The sequence below is a fragment of the Microcebus murinus genome, chromosome 9 (genome assembly GCF_040939455.1).
Source record: "Microcebus murinus isolate Inina chromosome 9, M.murinus_Inina_mat1.0, whole genome shotgun sequence".
NCBI classification, from domain to species: Eukaryota; Metazoa; Chordata; class Mammalia; order Primates; family Cheirogaleidae; genus Microcebus; species Microcebus murinus.
Genome location: NC_134112.1, coordinates 37,736,963 through 37,754,365, shown reverse-complemented (window position 1 = coordinate 37,754,365; position 17,403 = coordinate 37,736,963). Strand labels below are relative to the sequence as shown.

The 17,403-nt window shown below is 33.5% G+C and overlaps 1 protein-coding gene across 1 annotated transcript in view; it reads right to left on the bottom strand.

Moving 5' to 3' along the window:
- The window catches only part of VWDE (von Willebrand factor D and EGF domains), an 85,616-nt gene that overhangs the window by 54,826 nt on the left and 13,387 nt on the right, over positions 1-17,403 (bottom strand). The window contains exons 4-6 of the mRNA XM_076006216.1: positions 15,475-15,567; positions 11,071-11,255; positions 6,623-6,854 (exon numbers count right to left, since the gene is read on the bottom strand). Coding sequence (XP_075862331.1) covers positions 6,623-6,854; positions 11,071-11,255; positions 15,475-15,567 — 510 coding nt within the window. The remainder of the gene's footprint in view (positions 1-6,622; positions 6,855-11,070; positions 11,256-15,474; positions 15,568-17,403) is intronic.

Genomic DNA, 17,403 nt, shown 5'->3' with positions numbered 1-17,403 from the left:
TTTTCTAACATGATGTACCATTTTATACTCTGACTAACAGAGTACAACAGTAGACGTCTAGTTGCTCCATAGCCCTGTCATCACTTAGTATGGCCATGTTTAAAAATTTCTGACATAATACAATGGTATTTCATTGTGGATATAAAATCCATTTCACTAATGACTAATGGTGTTGAGCATATTGTCATGTGCTAATTTTCTACTATTATGCCTTTGGAGAAGCTGCTGTTCAAATCTTATTGTGAAGTTGTTTTCTTATTATTGAGTTCTGAGTGATACTTATATATTTTGAATCCAATGCTTCATTAGATGTATGAACTACAAATATTTTCTCCTAGGCTATGGCTTTTCTTTTCACTATTTTTAGTATGTTTCAAAGATCAGAAGAATAAAAGTCCATAATTTTGAAGAATTTCAATTTATATTTTTTAATGGATCATAATTTTGGTGTTATATTTTTAAAATATTTGTCTAACCTAAGATCACAAATATTTTCACCTAAATGTGAAAGTATTCTCTGGAAGCTTTATATTTTTAGATTTTATATTTGAGATGTGAGTCTTTGATGACTGTGAGGTTGTTTTGATTTTTTTGTGTGTATTTTGATGAGAGATATGAATCAAAGTTCTCTTTTTTTTTGTACATGGATATTCAATTTGCTGAAAACAGAATCCATTTTCCATGTAATAGGATCTGTTCTTGAGTTGAAAATTAGATAAGTATATTGTGTGGGTCTATTTCTGGACTCTATTCTTTCCCATTGATCTATTTGTCTATCCAGGTGTAAATACCTCATTGTCTACATTATTGTAACTTTAGCATAAGTTTGAAGCTAGGTAGTATAAAAGTTGTCAAACATTTTTTCCTTGTAATAGTTGTTTGGGGTATAAGTAGTTTGTATTTTTATATGAATTTTGTAATGAGTTTGTCAATTTCCATGAGATAGCTTGGGATATTCATTGGGACTATTTTGGAACTATAGATTAATTTTAGGAGAAATGATGTATTAATATTGTGTCTTTTGATTCATGAACATGGTTTCTCTCTCCATTATCTTAGATTTCTATATTTTTCTCAGCAAAGTTTTATACTTTTCACTGTATAGGTCTTAAACATATTTTGCCATAGGTATTACTAAATGTCTTATATTTTTGGTACTAGGTATGTTTAGATAAAATTTCTGATTATTCATTGCTAGTACAAAGAAATATAAATGATTTTTATGTTTGACTTTTTTTCCTTCAACATTGCTAAACTTGATAGCTCCGGGAGCTATTTTGTAGATGCCATAGGATATTTTAAATAGATGATCATGTCATCTGCATTCTTATTCATGAGGGATATTATCTCATAATTTCCTTTACTTTTAGTATCTATCTCTGCTTTTAGTTTTAGAGTAGTGCTGAACCAACAGAGGTTTAGAAGTAGACCCTCCTCTTCATTTTCCCAGAATAATTCATGTAAAATTGGTAATATATCTTCCTTAAATATTTGAAAGAATTCCCAGCTGAAGCCATCTGTCCTGGGGTTTTCATTGTGAGATGGATTTTAACTAGAAATATAATTCCTTTAATACATATAGGGCCAGTGAGGTTATCTGTTTATTTTTGAGTGAGCTTTTGTTGTCTATTTTAAGAAGTTTGTCTATTTCATCTAAGTTGGCAAATGTATTGGCATAGAATTGTTGATAATAATCCTTTTATTGTTCTTATAATATCTGTAGAATCTGTAGTTGTATCATGACTTTTATTCTTGATATTGATAATTTCTGTCTTGTGTTTTTTATTGATCAGACTGGCTAGAGAATTATTACTGAATTTCTCAAAGAACAAGTTTTTGATTTTATTGAATTTTCTCTGTTGTTTTTGTATTTTCTATTTCATTGGTTTCTACTACGATAATTATTTCCTTTCATCTGCTTACTCTGAGGCTCATTCGTGCTTCTTTTTCTAGTCTCCAAATGTACAAACTGAGATCTTTTATGACCTTTCTTGTTTTCCAATATAGATGTTTAGTGGGTTTTAATTTTAATCACCTTCAACTATTATCAAATATTCTAATTGTCTTATTTTAGGGCCCAGAATGTGGTTTATCATGGTAAATGTTTTATATACACTTGTAAAGAATGTCTATGCTGCTATTGTTTTGTGGTGTCTTCTCTACATGTCATTTAGATCAAGTTGGTTGGTAAAGTGTTCTAGTATCCATTTTTGCTGTTTTTTACATGTTCAATCAATTATTGACAGATGGTGTTCATCTCTAATGATAAATGTAGATGCTTCATGTATTTTGAGTCTATTATTAGGTACATAATCATTTAGAATTATTATGTTCACTTGTTGAATTGAACATTTTATCATTAGGAAATGATACTTGTTTTTCCTGGTAATAGTCTTTGCTCTCTAGTCTACTTAGTTTAATATTAATATAGCCAATTTACATTTCTTGGCATTAGTGTTATCTAGGTATATCTTATTCTAGCCTTATACTTTTGAACTAACTTTTCTTTATAGTTGAAGTAAGTTGTTTTTTAGGCAACCTATGAGTCTTGAGTCTTGCTTTTTTATCCAATTTGACAATTTTCTGCCTTTCAATTGGGGTGTTTAAATCACATATATTTAATGTGATTGTTCATATTGTTAGGTTTAAATCTGCCATGTTGCTGTTTTCTATTTATCCTATCAGTTTTATTTTTCATCTTTTCCTGTATTTAAAAAAATGATCATATTTTAAGATTCCATCTTATGGCCCTTTTTGGCTGATTAGTTATAATGTTTTGTTTTATTTTAGTGGGTACTTTAGGGGTTATAAAATACGTCTTTAACTTTTAATAGCCTACTTTTAATGGACACAATGCCGCTTCATATGTATCATAAGAACCTAACTAAACTGTGAACTAGAAATACAGAAAATGTAAAAAATATGTATATTTCCATGGATTTTCTGTAAGATCCAACGTTCCCAACATATACATATTTTTGTTAGAATGGCTTTGATTTCAAGTATGATCTTGAATTAATGCTTCTTTTATTATTTGGCTTTTCAAAGTCTCTAAGGATAAATAAATTATGTAAATGTATATATATATAAATTATAATAAAAAATCTCCATGAGAATATACTGTTAAAGTGAAATCGTATTCTCTAATTTTTATTGTTGGTGATTTTTAAAGTAAATAACATGGCTTCCAGCCAGATAAGATATATTGGCTGGAGGCAGCAATATGTCCAAGTAAAACGTGACATTTGACAGGCTGCCTTTGAAGATAGAGACGAGCCTGAAAATGCTTCTAAAGTAGTTGTGATAAAGCTTTTTCCAAATAAGTCCTTTAAAAGGGAGTAGGTCTCAGCACAAGCCTTCCTTCACCTTTTGAGCTTTCTTTTTTATCCTGTCTAAAATGCAGATAAAAAGGCTAAAACTGGATCTTCATCCTGTCAACATGAAGAAAAAGATTAGCAAATCACAGAGACTTCAGCCTGACATTGTAGAGTGGCCAAGTCACCATCAGCAGGAAACACCTGTTCTAGATACTTGGTAAGTAAAAAAAAAAAAAAAAGAAACTCGTAAGTAGGTTAAGTGACTGTCATTTTTATTTGCTATCTATGCAGTCTCAGTCAAATTCTAAATGGCATTTCAAGGCAAGATTTTATTGGTAAATCAGAGAAGACAATAAGTCTGCTTAATAACTCACACATTAAAAATGAAAAATAACAACGGTCTCCCAGAAATTCCAGATCCTAAATATTTGGAGGACTTTAATGTGGAGAATAAAAGAGGCAATTTTGAATATTAAAGGTTGAGAAATGAGTGGATGGTAGTGACATTAATAAAGCAGGAAATATATTTCAAAATTTCAAGGTGTGTCACAATATGTGAATTTTAAATATTACTTTTAAAATTCAGTGTAAACAGTAACATCTCTGGTGAAGTGACTATTTGTATTTTATGGTATTCTCTGGTGTGAAAGTTTTGTTTTCATTTTTAATAGTTCTCAGTGTTTCTTAACTCATGTAGATAAATCATTGGTGTTTCCATAAAACAGAATTTCCCACAAACATTTGGTAGTATCACAGGAAGTTTTACAGAAGTTAACTATTTTTTATGATAAGATTACTGAAAAATATTTTTGAATTTTTTCAAAATATCTCATCTTGGCTACCTAATGAGACTGATGAATCTCTCCAGACTTTCTCCTTCCCAATGAATGGTACTAGCTCTACTAAACTGAGCAGATGCTGCCCTTCCTTAATAAACAGGCTGTAAGGACTGTGAAGATTTACCAGCTCACTCCCTCAGGATAATTCTCCATGGACTTCTCATTGCACAGAGGATAAAATGCAGAACTCTCTAAACGATCAGGCTCGTTGCCCTTCCGTACTCATGTCTTGTAATGCTCTCTCTCACGCATCAAGATCCAATATTTCTGTCCTGCTTTCACTCTTGTAGGCACAACATACACTTATTGCCTTAGGGCCTGTCACCTGCTGCTGTTGCTGTTTCCACTCACTCTGTCTGACCGAGGGCTGTTTACCATCCAGCTCTCAGCATCAATACCCTTTTGTCAGAAGAGGCTCTTTCTGGTGACACCTCATTATTAATGACATCCTCTCCTCACCTCCAGTGTACTCTTCTACAGCAATTTTTAATCTTTGTATTCATACCATTAACTGCAATTTGTAATTGCATGAAAATTCTGTGCCATGAAGGCAGGGATCACATTTGTTTTTGATCATTCCTCAATAAGGACTTGCCCTGTTGGTTGGAAGAAGGAATGCCTCCAGCAACACAGATGTGTGAAATAACTAGTAGATTATTATACTTGTGGAATATTGCCAATAAATACCTTTTCAAATTAATAAATTTTATAAGTTTACTTCCATCTTAGTAAACAATAACTTTAAATCATTTCCTTTTTTAAAGATACAACTCCTGGGATAAGGGCAAGGTACATAACCTTAACGTTCGTACCCCCATAATATGCTAAAATAAAAAAAAAATAGAAAAAAAAGTTCTATATTAAAAAAATATACAACTACTGCCTTGCAATGAATGACAAAGTAAATCTAAACAATTTTATTTTTCACAAATGTAGCATATATTCTAAAAACAATGAAATAATAAAATGATATATTAAGAACATTATCTTTTAGTCTCTGTTGTCATGTAGACAATAATGTCTTAAATACTTAGAGATTTTAGCCAACGATGCTATATTTACATCAACTTTATAAGTCATTTGGAAATATTATGGGGTGCTTGTCATTGTTGTTAAGAAAAAAGAATGTTACAAACTCCCCCAAATATTAAAATTGTTCTTTTACATTTTCAAAGAAATAACCATGAGAGAAAACTTAAGCTTTTTTTCTGGCATCAGAACCAATTCTCAAGAGGTAAAAATGCTAGAAACTTAAAGGAATTAATTCTTCTAACATTACTAGTTCAAATTCCATAGCTAGGATGAGCAAAATGTTTTTTAAGATTGGATATTTAATTTATATATACTTGGTTATTAAAACAATGTTTCATTTTAATTACTATAATACACAAGTAAATTAATTATATTACTTGTTTTGCTGTATCTGTGTTATTCAGGGTTTGCCAGTTTGGAGAATCTAACAACCTTAGGACAAAAATGTTCGTCACACATGAGCATACTCACCCTTCCCCAAACCTATAAGATACACTCCTCATTTATTAGCTTCACTATTATCTAAACAGTCTAAGCAAAAAATTTTCATTATGTGGTTTTGAGCTTCTTGCTTCGGAGGAGTTGGGTTACTCCTACTAAACGAGTGGCCCAAATATGCGCTTGGTGAATCCGTATTTTGTTCAGGATACCAAGGTCATGAGACCTTGATGTAAAGGGCACATTGTTTTCAAAGAGTTCATAGTCATAGTTGAGTACAGAGAAAAAGAAAACAAAAAAAAAATTTAAGTTCAATTATCTGTGGAGCTCTGTGATGGTGTGTCACAGGAATTCCCAGCAAAGATCTTTATTCCACAATGTCCCCAGGCAACACCATGGTCAGGGTCATGCTCATGAAGCTGATGTGTATTCTCTGTCTGCAAATGTCGTGTCCCCTCTTGGATACCAAAATAGACCTCTTGAATCCTCCCTCTCCCCACGGCGATGTGTTTGTACCCTAGTCTTTCCCATCTTAGTTGCTCAAGAAAAACCCTAGATACTGTCCTTGATTTCTCTCTTTTTGTCTTGCTCATCACTATAACCCCAAGGCCTAAAATAATTCCTGACACAAGATACGCATTCAATAAATGTTGGTTAATGAAAGATGAAATAATATAAAGTACGTATTTCCATGATAACTTTTACTCACCATTCTTCATCCCTTAATTAAAGGGTGAAAGGGCTTGAGGAAACAAAATAATTTTTAACACACAAGCATTATGTTCATTGAGGATTTTAAGATCATAGCAAAGAATTCTAAACAAATCTGGCCAATTTATACAGAAATTTAGCTTCAATCTAGCAATAATGGTAGACCAAGTGTCTTACTGAGATTTGCATTAGCTCAATACAATCTATCCTGAGGAAAGTACAAAAAACACATGAACACACAGTTCCATAATTAGCAGTTCATGTGTATTATTGATGCTTTCTTACCTGCTGCACAATAGCCCATGCATCCTGGAGTGGGTTGTAGTAAGTACACAAAAAATTCCCCACAGTTTCTCACAGACACCGGAATTTGAAAGAGACAGCAGTCCTTTCTAGTGCTGAACAAAAACTGCCATGTGGCACAAGCTGTCAGTTGCTTGATCTCCCCAGGAGGTGGCAGTGTTTCCGAATCCCTCAGAGAGAGCCAGATGGGGGCCTGAGTTCCACAGTGGTTCATCTTTCGCATCAGAGAAAACAAAAGTTGAAAATCCAATGTATTTTCACACATGGTAGATATATCAACTTTGAGTTTTCTTCTAAACAGCCTTTAAAATATTAAATTATCCATCGTTTTTTAAAAATCGAATAACTTGAACCTGAACTATACAAGAAAAAGTAATTGTAAGGAATACTAATTTTAAGGGTTTTAAGGGTAGACATCTCATTATTTATATATTCTAATATATTCAATGTAAATACCTTTATTCCACTTGTTGCACTTGCATTGTAAAGAAGAGAAATTCAATCTTGGATAACTTGCTAAAATAGATGATACATTCTAAGACAAAATAAGTCGATCTGACCTCATCTTAACATAGAGTACAAAGACAAACTGATCTTGGAAATTTCTTGCAAAATTGCTAGAAACAGTATATGTGAGAAGTTAATGCATAGTTCAGGAGGCAACAAAAGGAAAAAAGAAGGGTTTGTTCAAAATCTGGCAATGGAACAATTGTTTAGCAATTTGGAAAAAATAAAGTTAAAGCCTTACTTGGAGCCAATTGTCAAAGTCATTTCCAGATGAAAAATAGAATTACATAGAAAATTAATCCAGGAAAAATAAGGAGAAGCTATATATAATTTGGGAGAACCAGGCACATACTAAATGCATGACTCTGGGTAAGGCACTCAAAATCCTTTTATTTTGTATTAGGTGAATAGTGGTACCCATGTCAAGGTCCAATGGTGAGGTACAAATAAAATAATGTATATAATGCAACTTCCACATAGCAATGGTTCAATAATTGTTAACCAGATTATAATTCCTAATATTATTTTCATGCTTGAAAGCAAAGGAAAAATAATAGAGGAAATACTGAGAGATAGAATTAAATAATTTTAAAAATATAAAATAAATAAGAATTAAATAAGGAGAAAATTACTTGTAATTAATATATTTAGCATGTTATTTATTGTTATATTATTGATTTTTTATTTTATTTTGGAATATTATCCATTTAAAAACTCTAAGACTACAAATGGACAAAATATACAAACACATAATTCATAAAACATAGATGTCTAATTAATACAGAAGAATATTCAATTTTGAAAAGATATTTTTATCTACTGCTATTGGAATTACAAATTATCATTATGTTTTAAATAAACAACTTAATTATATGTATCAAAACCTCAAAAAGACATTAAACTTCACTAATTTTAATTTTACAAAAAAATCAATCTTACTAAAGAGACTAAAATTAAAACAATAATTATATGTATATTTGCTAATTGAAGAATTACTTATAGCAAAATCCTGAATGGGCACACATATGGCAATGATTTAAATATACTATACACTTATGACAGAATATTATTTTCAAGAATTCTATGAAAGAATTTATAATAGCATAGGAACATGCTAATGCTATAACTGTAACTGAAAAAAAAGCATGTTATGCGATTGGACATATAGAGTGAACCTTACAAAACAATATAAATAAGAGAAAACTATCACAGCAAATGTTAATGGTAGTTATGACTGTGTGGATGGATGGTGAATTAATATTGTCCCATTTCTGTTCTCTATTTTCTAAGTTTTCTGTAATGCATATCTATTACTTTAAACATCACAAATAGAAATTTATTTAAACAGATATGTATTATCCTGTAGAGAAAAAAAATTCTATCAACTTCCCAATTGAATGCTTTAAAGTCTTGGTTCAAGAAGGGAATGTGAGGGTAACACCTGAGAACACCATGGAGCACAGCATGATCACGTGCTAGCTGATCTCCCAGAAAACAGCCACGGAAACCATTTCCCCTTTACATTTGTGTGAGGTTCTAGAATCAATTGTCAATAGTCAAAGGAAAGGAACACAAATATTTAAGGATGTAGTGAATTTCCTCCAATTTTCTTGAACTTCATTTTTAAATTCTGATTTTAATTTTTAGTTTCTTACCAACGAAATGTCATAAAAGTAACAAAAATAAGCAAATAAAAAAGAGAAAATAAGATTTATCCACAGAGCCATAAATTAAAATTAGACATTGTCAAAATTTGAATGTCTTTCCTGGGCTATTTTTACATTATTGCCTAAGAGGAAAATAATTCCTCTTCCTGCAAAAGTCATAAAATGTGGGCAACAATAGGCAAAACAAGACATAATTTTATATGATATGGTCTTATCCCAGGGGTCAATAGTAGCTGCCTGTCCTCTAGGTTAAAACGAAATCGCTTTTAAGAACAAAAATCACACCCAACACAGTGTATGGTTACCTAGAGTAAAAGTGTGCATGATGATAAATACCTTTAGTAATTTGGCAAGCACAACATGGACCTATTTAGTACCTGTATTAGCTACCTGTCACAACTGAACACAGCTTATGCCAGAACTCACTTGGGAAACCATTAGCTGAGACACATGGAGAAGGCTTCATGCTGTAGAAGACGATGCATATTGTGCTGCCTCCCCCCAGGCATGTGACTTTGGTCATGTGATGCGAACTCAGTGTGTGCATCCACATCTTTATAATGAAGTAACACTAGCATCCCTGAGAGATCTAGTGAGTTTACATAGGTGATAATGTCCACCAGTGTATAATATCAGTTGCAAAATAAATGTTAGGTTAAAATCCTCCCTTACCAGTTTGTTCCTATAACTTAGGATGCTGAGTTGATGCACTTAGTCTTTGGACAGATTTAGACTTAGTCTTATTCTAAGATGATGTGGATAAAAATGTGGTAGCAATAACAGGAGTTGAATTGAAAGGCTAACTGGTTAAAAGTGTCATAGAGATAACGTCTATTTGATGACAGTATCATCAGCTCAATGGGGACTGTGAATGAATTGGTAGAACTTGCATTGGAAAATCATGCTAATGGTAAGTAAATTCTCAATAGAAATTCAAGGAGTAGCTAGAAAAGGAATGCAAGCTAGCCGAGGAATACCCAAGAAACCATGTCTTGCATGCATTCTTCTTTTGCTTCTTTTTTTTTTTTTTTAAGACAGAGTCTCACTCTGTCACCCAGTGTAGACTGCAGTGCTATCATCATAGCTCACTGAAACCTCAAACTCCTGGGCTCAAGTGATCCTCTTGCCTCAGCTTCCCAAGTAGCTGGGACTACAGGTGCACACCACGATGCTCAGCTAATTTTTCTATTTTTAGGAGAGATGGGGTCTTGCTCTTACTCAGACTGGTTTTGAACTTCTGAGCTCAAGCGATCCTCCCACCTTGGTCACCTAGGATTACAGGTGTGAGCCACCAAGTCTGACCATCTTCATGTGCTTATTCTTTGAGGCATTTTGAAAGCCAATATACTCATCAAAGCTCCCTGAGTGAAAGAAGCCACTAGGGCTAGCTCACTAAACAAGGCATTGCCATGATAAGAATCATTATCATATCTTGTGGGTCAGGAGAGTAAGCTTTGTGAAAAGCTAAGTTGCAGAAAAATACATCCTATGTGATTTCGTGTATAAAAAGTTCAAAAATAGACAAAATTAAACATGATGTGTTTGAAAGACACATGTTTGTGTATTAACAACTATAAAGAAAAACAGGTATGTTGGCTGCATAAATTGTGGGTTTGAAGAGGAAACTTCCACGGAATGAGGCCACATAGCTCCATGGTATTGAATTTTCTGCAGATGCACAGTCTACAGATCGGGACCAAGAAATACTTGGAGATTTCTCTGCCAAGCTGGGTTCTCTTTAGTCTTGGAATAGGAGGTGCTGAGCTTATAGGTTTCCAGTCATCAGTTAAGAATGGCAGTGTCAGGCAGCAATTGACATATATAGCATTTTACTGGTTGCAGGCTACATGTGGCTAAGCACTTAAGCCCTGAGGAATGACTACCAGTGTTCAAAACTTAACTATTTGACCAGCTAACTGGGTGACTCTAGGAGAACTGTGCATGTTTCCTGCATTGTTTGATGGAAATAATAATGATAAAAAATACTACCCTACACTTGTGAAAATTATATGTGAAAATTATATGCGTTGTTGTAGGTAAAGTCACTCATGGACTGCATGGAGCATAGCATTAACTATTACTATTATTACTGTTATTACTAGAATAGGTAACATGAGAATACTCCTTTGAATAAACTCAATCTGGATACAAAATTAAAATAACATTTCAACATGATAAATTGGTTGTCAGAAGATTCAACATTTGTATTAAAAAAAATAAGGAAAAGTACATGTAGTTCTTAGGGAGTTGAAATACCTCGACACATTTGGTTGGCATCTCAGCAGGTCTATCAAAGATGAGAAATCGATACCATCCAGGGGAGAGGGAATGGTCGCATATCAGTTCTTGAGCAGCTGACTGCTGGAGGTGCAATGAGTCAAAATGGACATTTCTATACGGACTCTGAAGAAACTGGTGTCCCCCGGGAGAGCACTCCTGAGCTGGGAAGGAAAGACAGGTGTTTTTATATAATGTGTTTTGTTAGCTGACTTAGTTCAGTCTTCAATTAGAATTGTTTCCAAAAACAAAAATAAAGCAAATAAATCCACTATTGCACATAGACACCATCTGAAATGTCAGAATCTCTTAGTAAATCAAAGGTGACTTAACTTGCATTTATGAATACCATAAACAAATCAACAATACTCTTCAGAATGCGTTTTTGAGGTATGTTAGCTTTAACAACTTTATTTTCATTTGATTTGATCAACCAATAGAGGTGGTTGCCCTTGTGTTAGGCTTTATGTATTCTGACCACCTCCAGTCACGGGCCCTACAAGGATTCATTCCCCTTAACCCTGTGCCTCCAGATCTGAATGCAATTACTGACCCAACCTTGATTGATCTATCTCATATTCCCTGGTCCTCGGTTCCCAGTGTCAAGAGTGAGTACGGGTACCAAGTTGAGTTGATGATGGAGCGATCACAAGCACAAAGAAATCCCACACAGTTTATTACAGCAAAGAAAGAAACTATACAAAGAGAAAGTAAAAAAAGAAGCTACCCAAAGTGAAAATATGTTCCAGAGAGAGAAGAACGGATCAGTCTCCATCAGTGGAGAAAGGCTTACCGACTCCCAGGTGGTTTCCTTTGATTGGCCTGGTCCCCGGAGAGGGCTTACAAGGAGGTGTGGGAGATTACCAAATGATTACCAGGTGTTCTGCATTTTCCTGCAGTCCCTTCCCCTGATTGGTCCCTGGCTTTTCTGCCGCTAGGAACCGCCCTCCTGGCCCCGCACCCACCACCTGCAGATTTGATCCTTACCTGACATTACTGACCCTCCCTGACCAGCTTTCCCACAAAGTAGCCGCAAGAGTGTATCTCTGCAAGATTCTGAAATGGAATGACTTGAACTAATCTTTTAATGTCAATCTGATTTTCACAAAGTGCCCTCATTCTGAAGTTTTCTGCATTCTTGATTCAGGAAAGAACAAAAGGTTTTTAAACTTAACTTTCTTTGTTTCGTATTTTCTTCCCTTCTTCCCTGGCTCCCTGGATCCCTCCCGCTCTTCTTCCCTTCTTTTAGCTAAGATATTGGAAGTTCCTCTTTACTAAGCGCAGGAAAAGGAATGGGGTGGAGGGGAGCAGATCTGAAAGAAAAATGAGAAAATACCGCGGAGAAAGGAAAAGTTCTGTAATTTTGTTTTGTTTTGTTTTGATTTTAGGGAAACTTTTTTTCTGAGCAGTTTTGGCCTGGGAGATACTTTTTCTTTCAAATCCACAAAGACAGAATGCAAAGCTTCTCTTTTCAGCAGTAAAAGAGGAGAGAAAAGTAGGCGATGAAAAACAGAAATATCCTAGAAATACAACTCTTGTTTGATGTGCCTCTCTCTACTCCCAAGTTACTCAAATAATAAGTACCACAAGGAACTCCTTATTTGGATACCAGGGAATCTTGCTGACACAGTAGGTAGAAAAATCTCCAAATATTATATATTTATTGAAGGAAAACACTATAATAAAGGTGGTATCTATGAAATAGAAATTTTAAAGAAACAATTGAATCATTAACAAAGTGTTTCACTGTGAAAAAACATCTAACTAAAAAAACTCTCAAAGATTTATTATATAATTTTAAATTACAGAAGTGTTTCTAAACCAAAATCAATTTCTCAAATTAATAAGGAGTAAAATAGAAGTACTAATTTACAAGTGGACCTCACACGTGTAGTTTATAAAAATTTTCATTAGCATTATAACTATTTTTGCTTTTTATTTTGTTGTTTGTAGGTATAGAAAATAAACTGTATAAAAGGTATTATTTTTCAAACTGAAAGATCATTTCAAATAACTGTTTTTCAGTAAAAGATTTTAGGCTCATCACAAAAGGCTTCTCTTCTTTTTGTCTCCAGATTCTCCATGGTTGTAAATTCCCCAAGAAGAATTTAACCCAAAAGTCTCCAATGACTTTGACAATTACAATCTGTCAATACCAAATAAGTGTTTTAGAAAATGTGTGCAGACAGAAGTCAGGGGATGTGCTATTAATATCATTACATCAATTTTTGAAATAACTTTAATATCCTTCATAATAAGGACATTACACTGGGCTAGAAACTAAGAAAAATATTTTTAAAGAGATGACTAATGAGACTTGCATAAATTATTAAAATGTTTTCTCTAATCTCTTCTCTACAATACAATTTTGTCTTTGGGGAAAAAGTCAGTAACTCCATCTTTATTTTGTGTAATATTTCCCCTTCCTAAGTACCTCTGAAGTTCTCACATTTCCTCTGATTTTGCTGTTTTGTTTCCTAATCCAAAGCTGAAAATGTAATAAGTGTAACAGAAATCACTATGTGACATCAACACTACTAGAGAACTGTGTAATATTTAAAAAGGCATTTAATTTTATTTATTTATTTTTGTTTAATATTTATTTTATAGGATAATTCTTACTTCACATTATTAATAATTGCTCATATTTTGTGTCTGTTATTTCACAATTTTTTCCTAAAAATCTACTAGTCTCTTAGAATTTTCAAGATCTGTGTGGAGAGTTCAAAAATCTTATTAACAATAAACAAGAGGCACTATAAAACTTTCATTCCAACCTTAGCTCTAGAATGTTATGATATAGTTAATTATGTGAGAATTATAATAATGGTTTAGGCTCCCACTTGGAGATTTGGGGGCTTAGCACTTCAAATACTAAAAGAATAGCTCTACAAGCCCATCTAACTCAGCAGTCAAGTTCATGGCATGATATGCATACTAGCATACTGACAATATAACTTTTCCCCTCAAAACAAAAGTATATATGAAATATGCACTAAAATTTACATTTCTGTTTATGCTGTCTTCTTCTTGATATGATTTAAGGAAGCTAGATAGTATAAAATAGAATTTGCAATACTTGGATTTGAAATACTTTAGGAGAATGTGTCAGGTCATAAATAAGAGATACATAGTGATAGCATATGCAAATGATGTCTTGATTTTGTTTATAGATATAATATAAGCTGAATCAGATTGTCTCTAGTTTAATACAATAGCGAAGACTCAACTTCTTTAAAATTCAGGATTGGTAGACAAACAATATGTTAAGAAACTAAATAAATCATTTTATTTTAAGAGATGAACATGCTTAACACCTGATGACTGGCAATTCATAATAACCGAGTTTGTAATTATATTAATAAAACCTTCTTATATATAGAAAAAATTAGCCGGGCGTGGTGGTGCATGCCTATAGTCCCAGCTACTTGGAAGGCTGAGGCAAAAGGATGGCTTGAGCCCAGGAGTTTGAGGTTGCTCTGAGCTATGCTGACGCCACAGCATTCTAGCCTGGGCAACAAAGCCAGACTATGCCTCCAAAAAAAAAAAAAAAAAAAAAAACCTTCTGTGTCTTGCCATGTGCAAAACATGTGCAAATTATAAAATGATAAAATCTTATAACTTCCCCAAAGATTTGGGAAAAGAAAAACCACTTTTCAGCTCCAAATTTAATGAGAAATTTAAAGCTAGCAATTTAGTTTCTAAGATTCAGAACAGAATTTTGGATTGTGTACCAACACAAAAGGTTGAAAAGTAAGGCAAAATAGAGAGTGATTGGCTTGCTAAATCAAGTCAATCACTTTGCCCTCTTCTATGCATCAAGAGACAAACTGAGGGGAGGGCCTCTTGAAGAGAATACAGTTAGATTGAAAGTAGAAGAATGGAAAATAATATATCATGCAAACAGCAACCAAATGAAAGCTGGAGTGGCTATACTAATATCAGACAAAGAAGACCTTCAAACAAAAAATCTTACTAGAGATAAGGAAAAACATTTTATAATGAGATAAATGTCAATCTATGAGGAAGATTAACAATGTAAACATAATTGAACCTAATAACAGCACTGAAATATATGAAGCAAAATCTGACAGAAACTAAGTGGAAAAATACACATTTTAACATTAATGGTTGGGAATTTTAATACCTCACTTTCAATATGAATAGAAAATATAGGCAGAATATCAACAAAGAAATAGAGACTAAAACAACACTATAAACCAACTTGACCTAGCAGACATCTATAGAACACTATTCCTGATAACAGCAAAATATAAATTCTCTCCAAGTGCACACAGAAGATTCTTCAGGATAAACCATATGCTAGACCATAAAACAAGCCTCAATAAATTTAAAAAGAAAGCCAGACCTGGTGACACGCACCTGTAGTCCCAGGTACTCGAGAAGCTGAGGTGACAGGATCCCTTGAACCCCGCAATTCAAATCCAACCTGGGCAATATTGTGAGACCCCAACTCTAAAAGTAAAATAAAATAATTTTTTTTTTTTACATTATAACCAAAGATCTTTATTTCTTCTTACAACCTCGAGTTACTATGCACCATTCCTTCCTTTCAACCTAAAGGATTCCCTTTAGTGTTTCTTATTTTTTTTTCTTTTGGCATATTATGGGGGTACAGATTTTAAGGTTTCAATAAATGCCCTTTCCCCTCCCCCCAAAAGTCTGAGTTTCTAGCATGATCATCCCCCAGATGGTGCACATCTCACTCTTTATGTATGTATATACCCACCTCCCTCCCCCCTCCCACCTGCCCAATACCCTATTACTGTAGTACCTATGTGTCCACTTAGGTGCTGCTCAGTTAATACCAGTTTGCTGGTGAGTATATGTGGTGCTTGTTTTTCCATTCTTGGGATACTTCACTTAGTAGTATGGGTTCCAGCTCAATAAGATAAAATTTTAAAAGATAGAATTCATACAAAGTATGTTCTCTGACCACAATGGAATGAACTTAGAAATCAATAACAGAATAAAATATAAGAAACTTATAAATATATGGAAAGTAAACAACCTAAATAATCACTAAGTCAAAGAAGAAATGAAAAGGGAAATTAGGAAACACTTGGAGAAAAATTAAAATAAAGACACAACATACCAAAATTATGGGATGCTGCTAACGACGTAGTGCTTAGAGGGAAATTTATAGATATAAATGCCTATATTATAAAAGGAAAAAAATCTCAACAAGTTAACCTTGTACCTTAAGATACTGGAAAAATAAGAGCATATTAAATCTAAAGGAAGTATAAAGAAGGAAATTTTAAAGATTGGAAAGGAAATTAATAAAGTGAGAATAGGAAATCAATACAGAAAAATCAATGAAACCAAAAGCTATTCTTTGAAAGGATCAACAAAATTGACAGACCTCTAAATAGATTTACTGAGGAAAAAAAGAGAAAAGATTCAAATTACTAGAATCAGAAATGAACTAGAGGACACCATTGCAGACCTTATTAAGGGATACTATAACTGTTATATGGCAACAATTACATAACTTAGATAAGATTGACAAATTCTTGTCTGCGAACAGTGGCTCACGCCTGTAATCTTAGCACTCTGGGAGGCCGAAGTGGTAGGATCACTCAAGGTCAGGAGTTCGAAACCAACCTGAGCAAGAGCAAGACCCTGTCTCTACTAAAAATAGAAAGAAATTAATTGGACAACTAAAAATATACAGAAAAAATTAGCCGGGCATCATGGTGCATGCCTGTAGTCCCAGTTACTCGGGAGGCTGAGGAATTTGAGGTTGAGCCCAGGAATTTGAGGTTGCTGTGAGCTAGGCTGATGCCACGGCACTCGAGCCCTGGAAACAGAGCCAGACTCTGTCTCAAAAAAAAAAAAAAGATTGACAAATTCTTAAAGAGACACAAACTTCAAAACTGACTCAGGAAGAAAAACAATCCAAATAGATTTACAAAAGTGAAAAGGTCAAGTCAGTCATCAAAAGACTACCCACAAAGAAAAGGCCAGGCCCAGTTGGCATCAATGCTGAATTTCTAAAATACATTTAAAGATTAATACTAATTTTTCTCAAGCACTTCCAAAAATAGAAGAAGATGGAACACTTTGCAGCTTATTCTATTATAGCCTATTGTTATGGATACCCTGACATCAGAGCTGGAAAAATATATCATAAGAAAAGAAAACTATAAACTAATATATCTCTTGAATATTGAGGCAAAAACTTTCAGCAATATACTAGCAACTCAAAACCAGAAACAGAGAAGAAGAATTATAAATTACGACCAAGTAGGATTTAGCCCAGGAAAACAAGGTAAGTTTAATAAACAT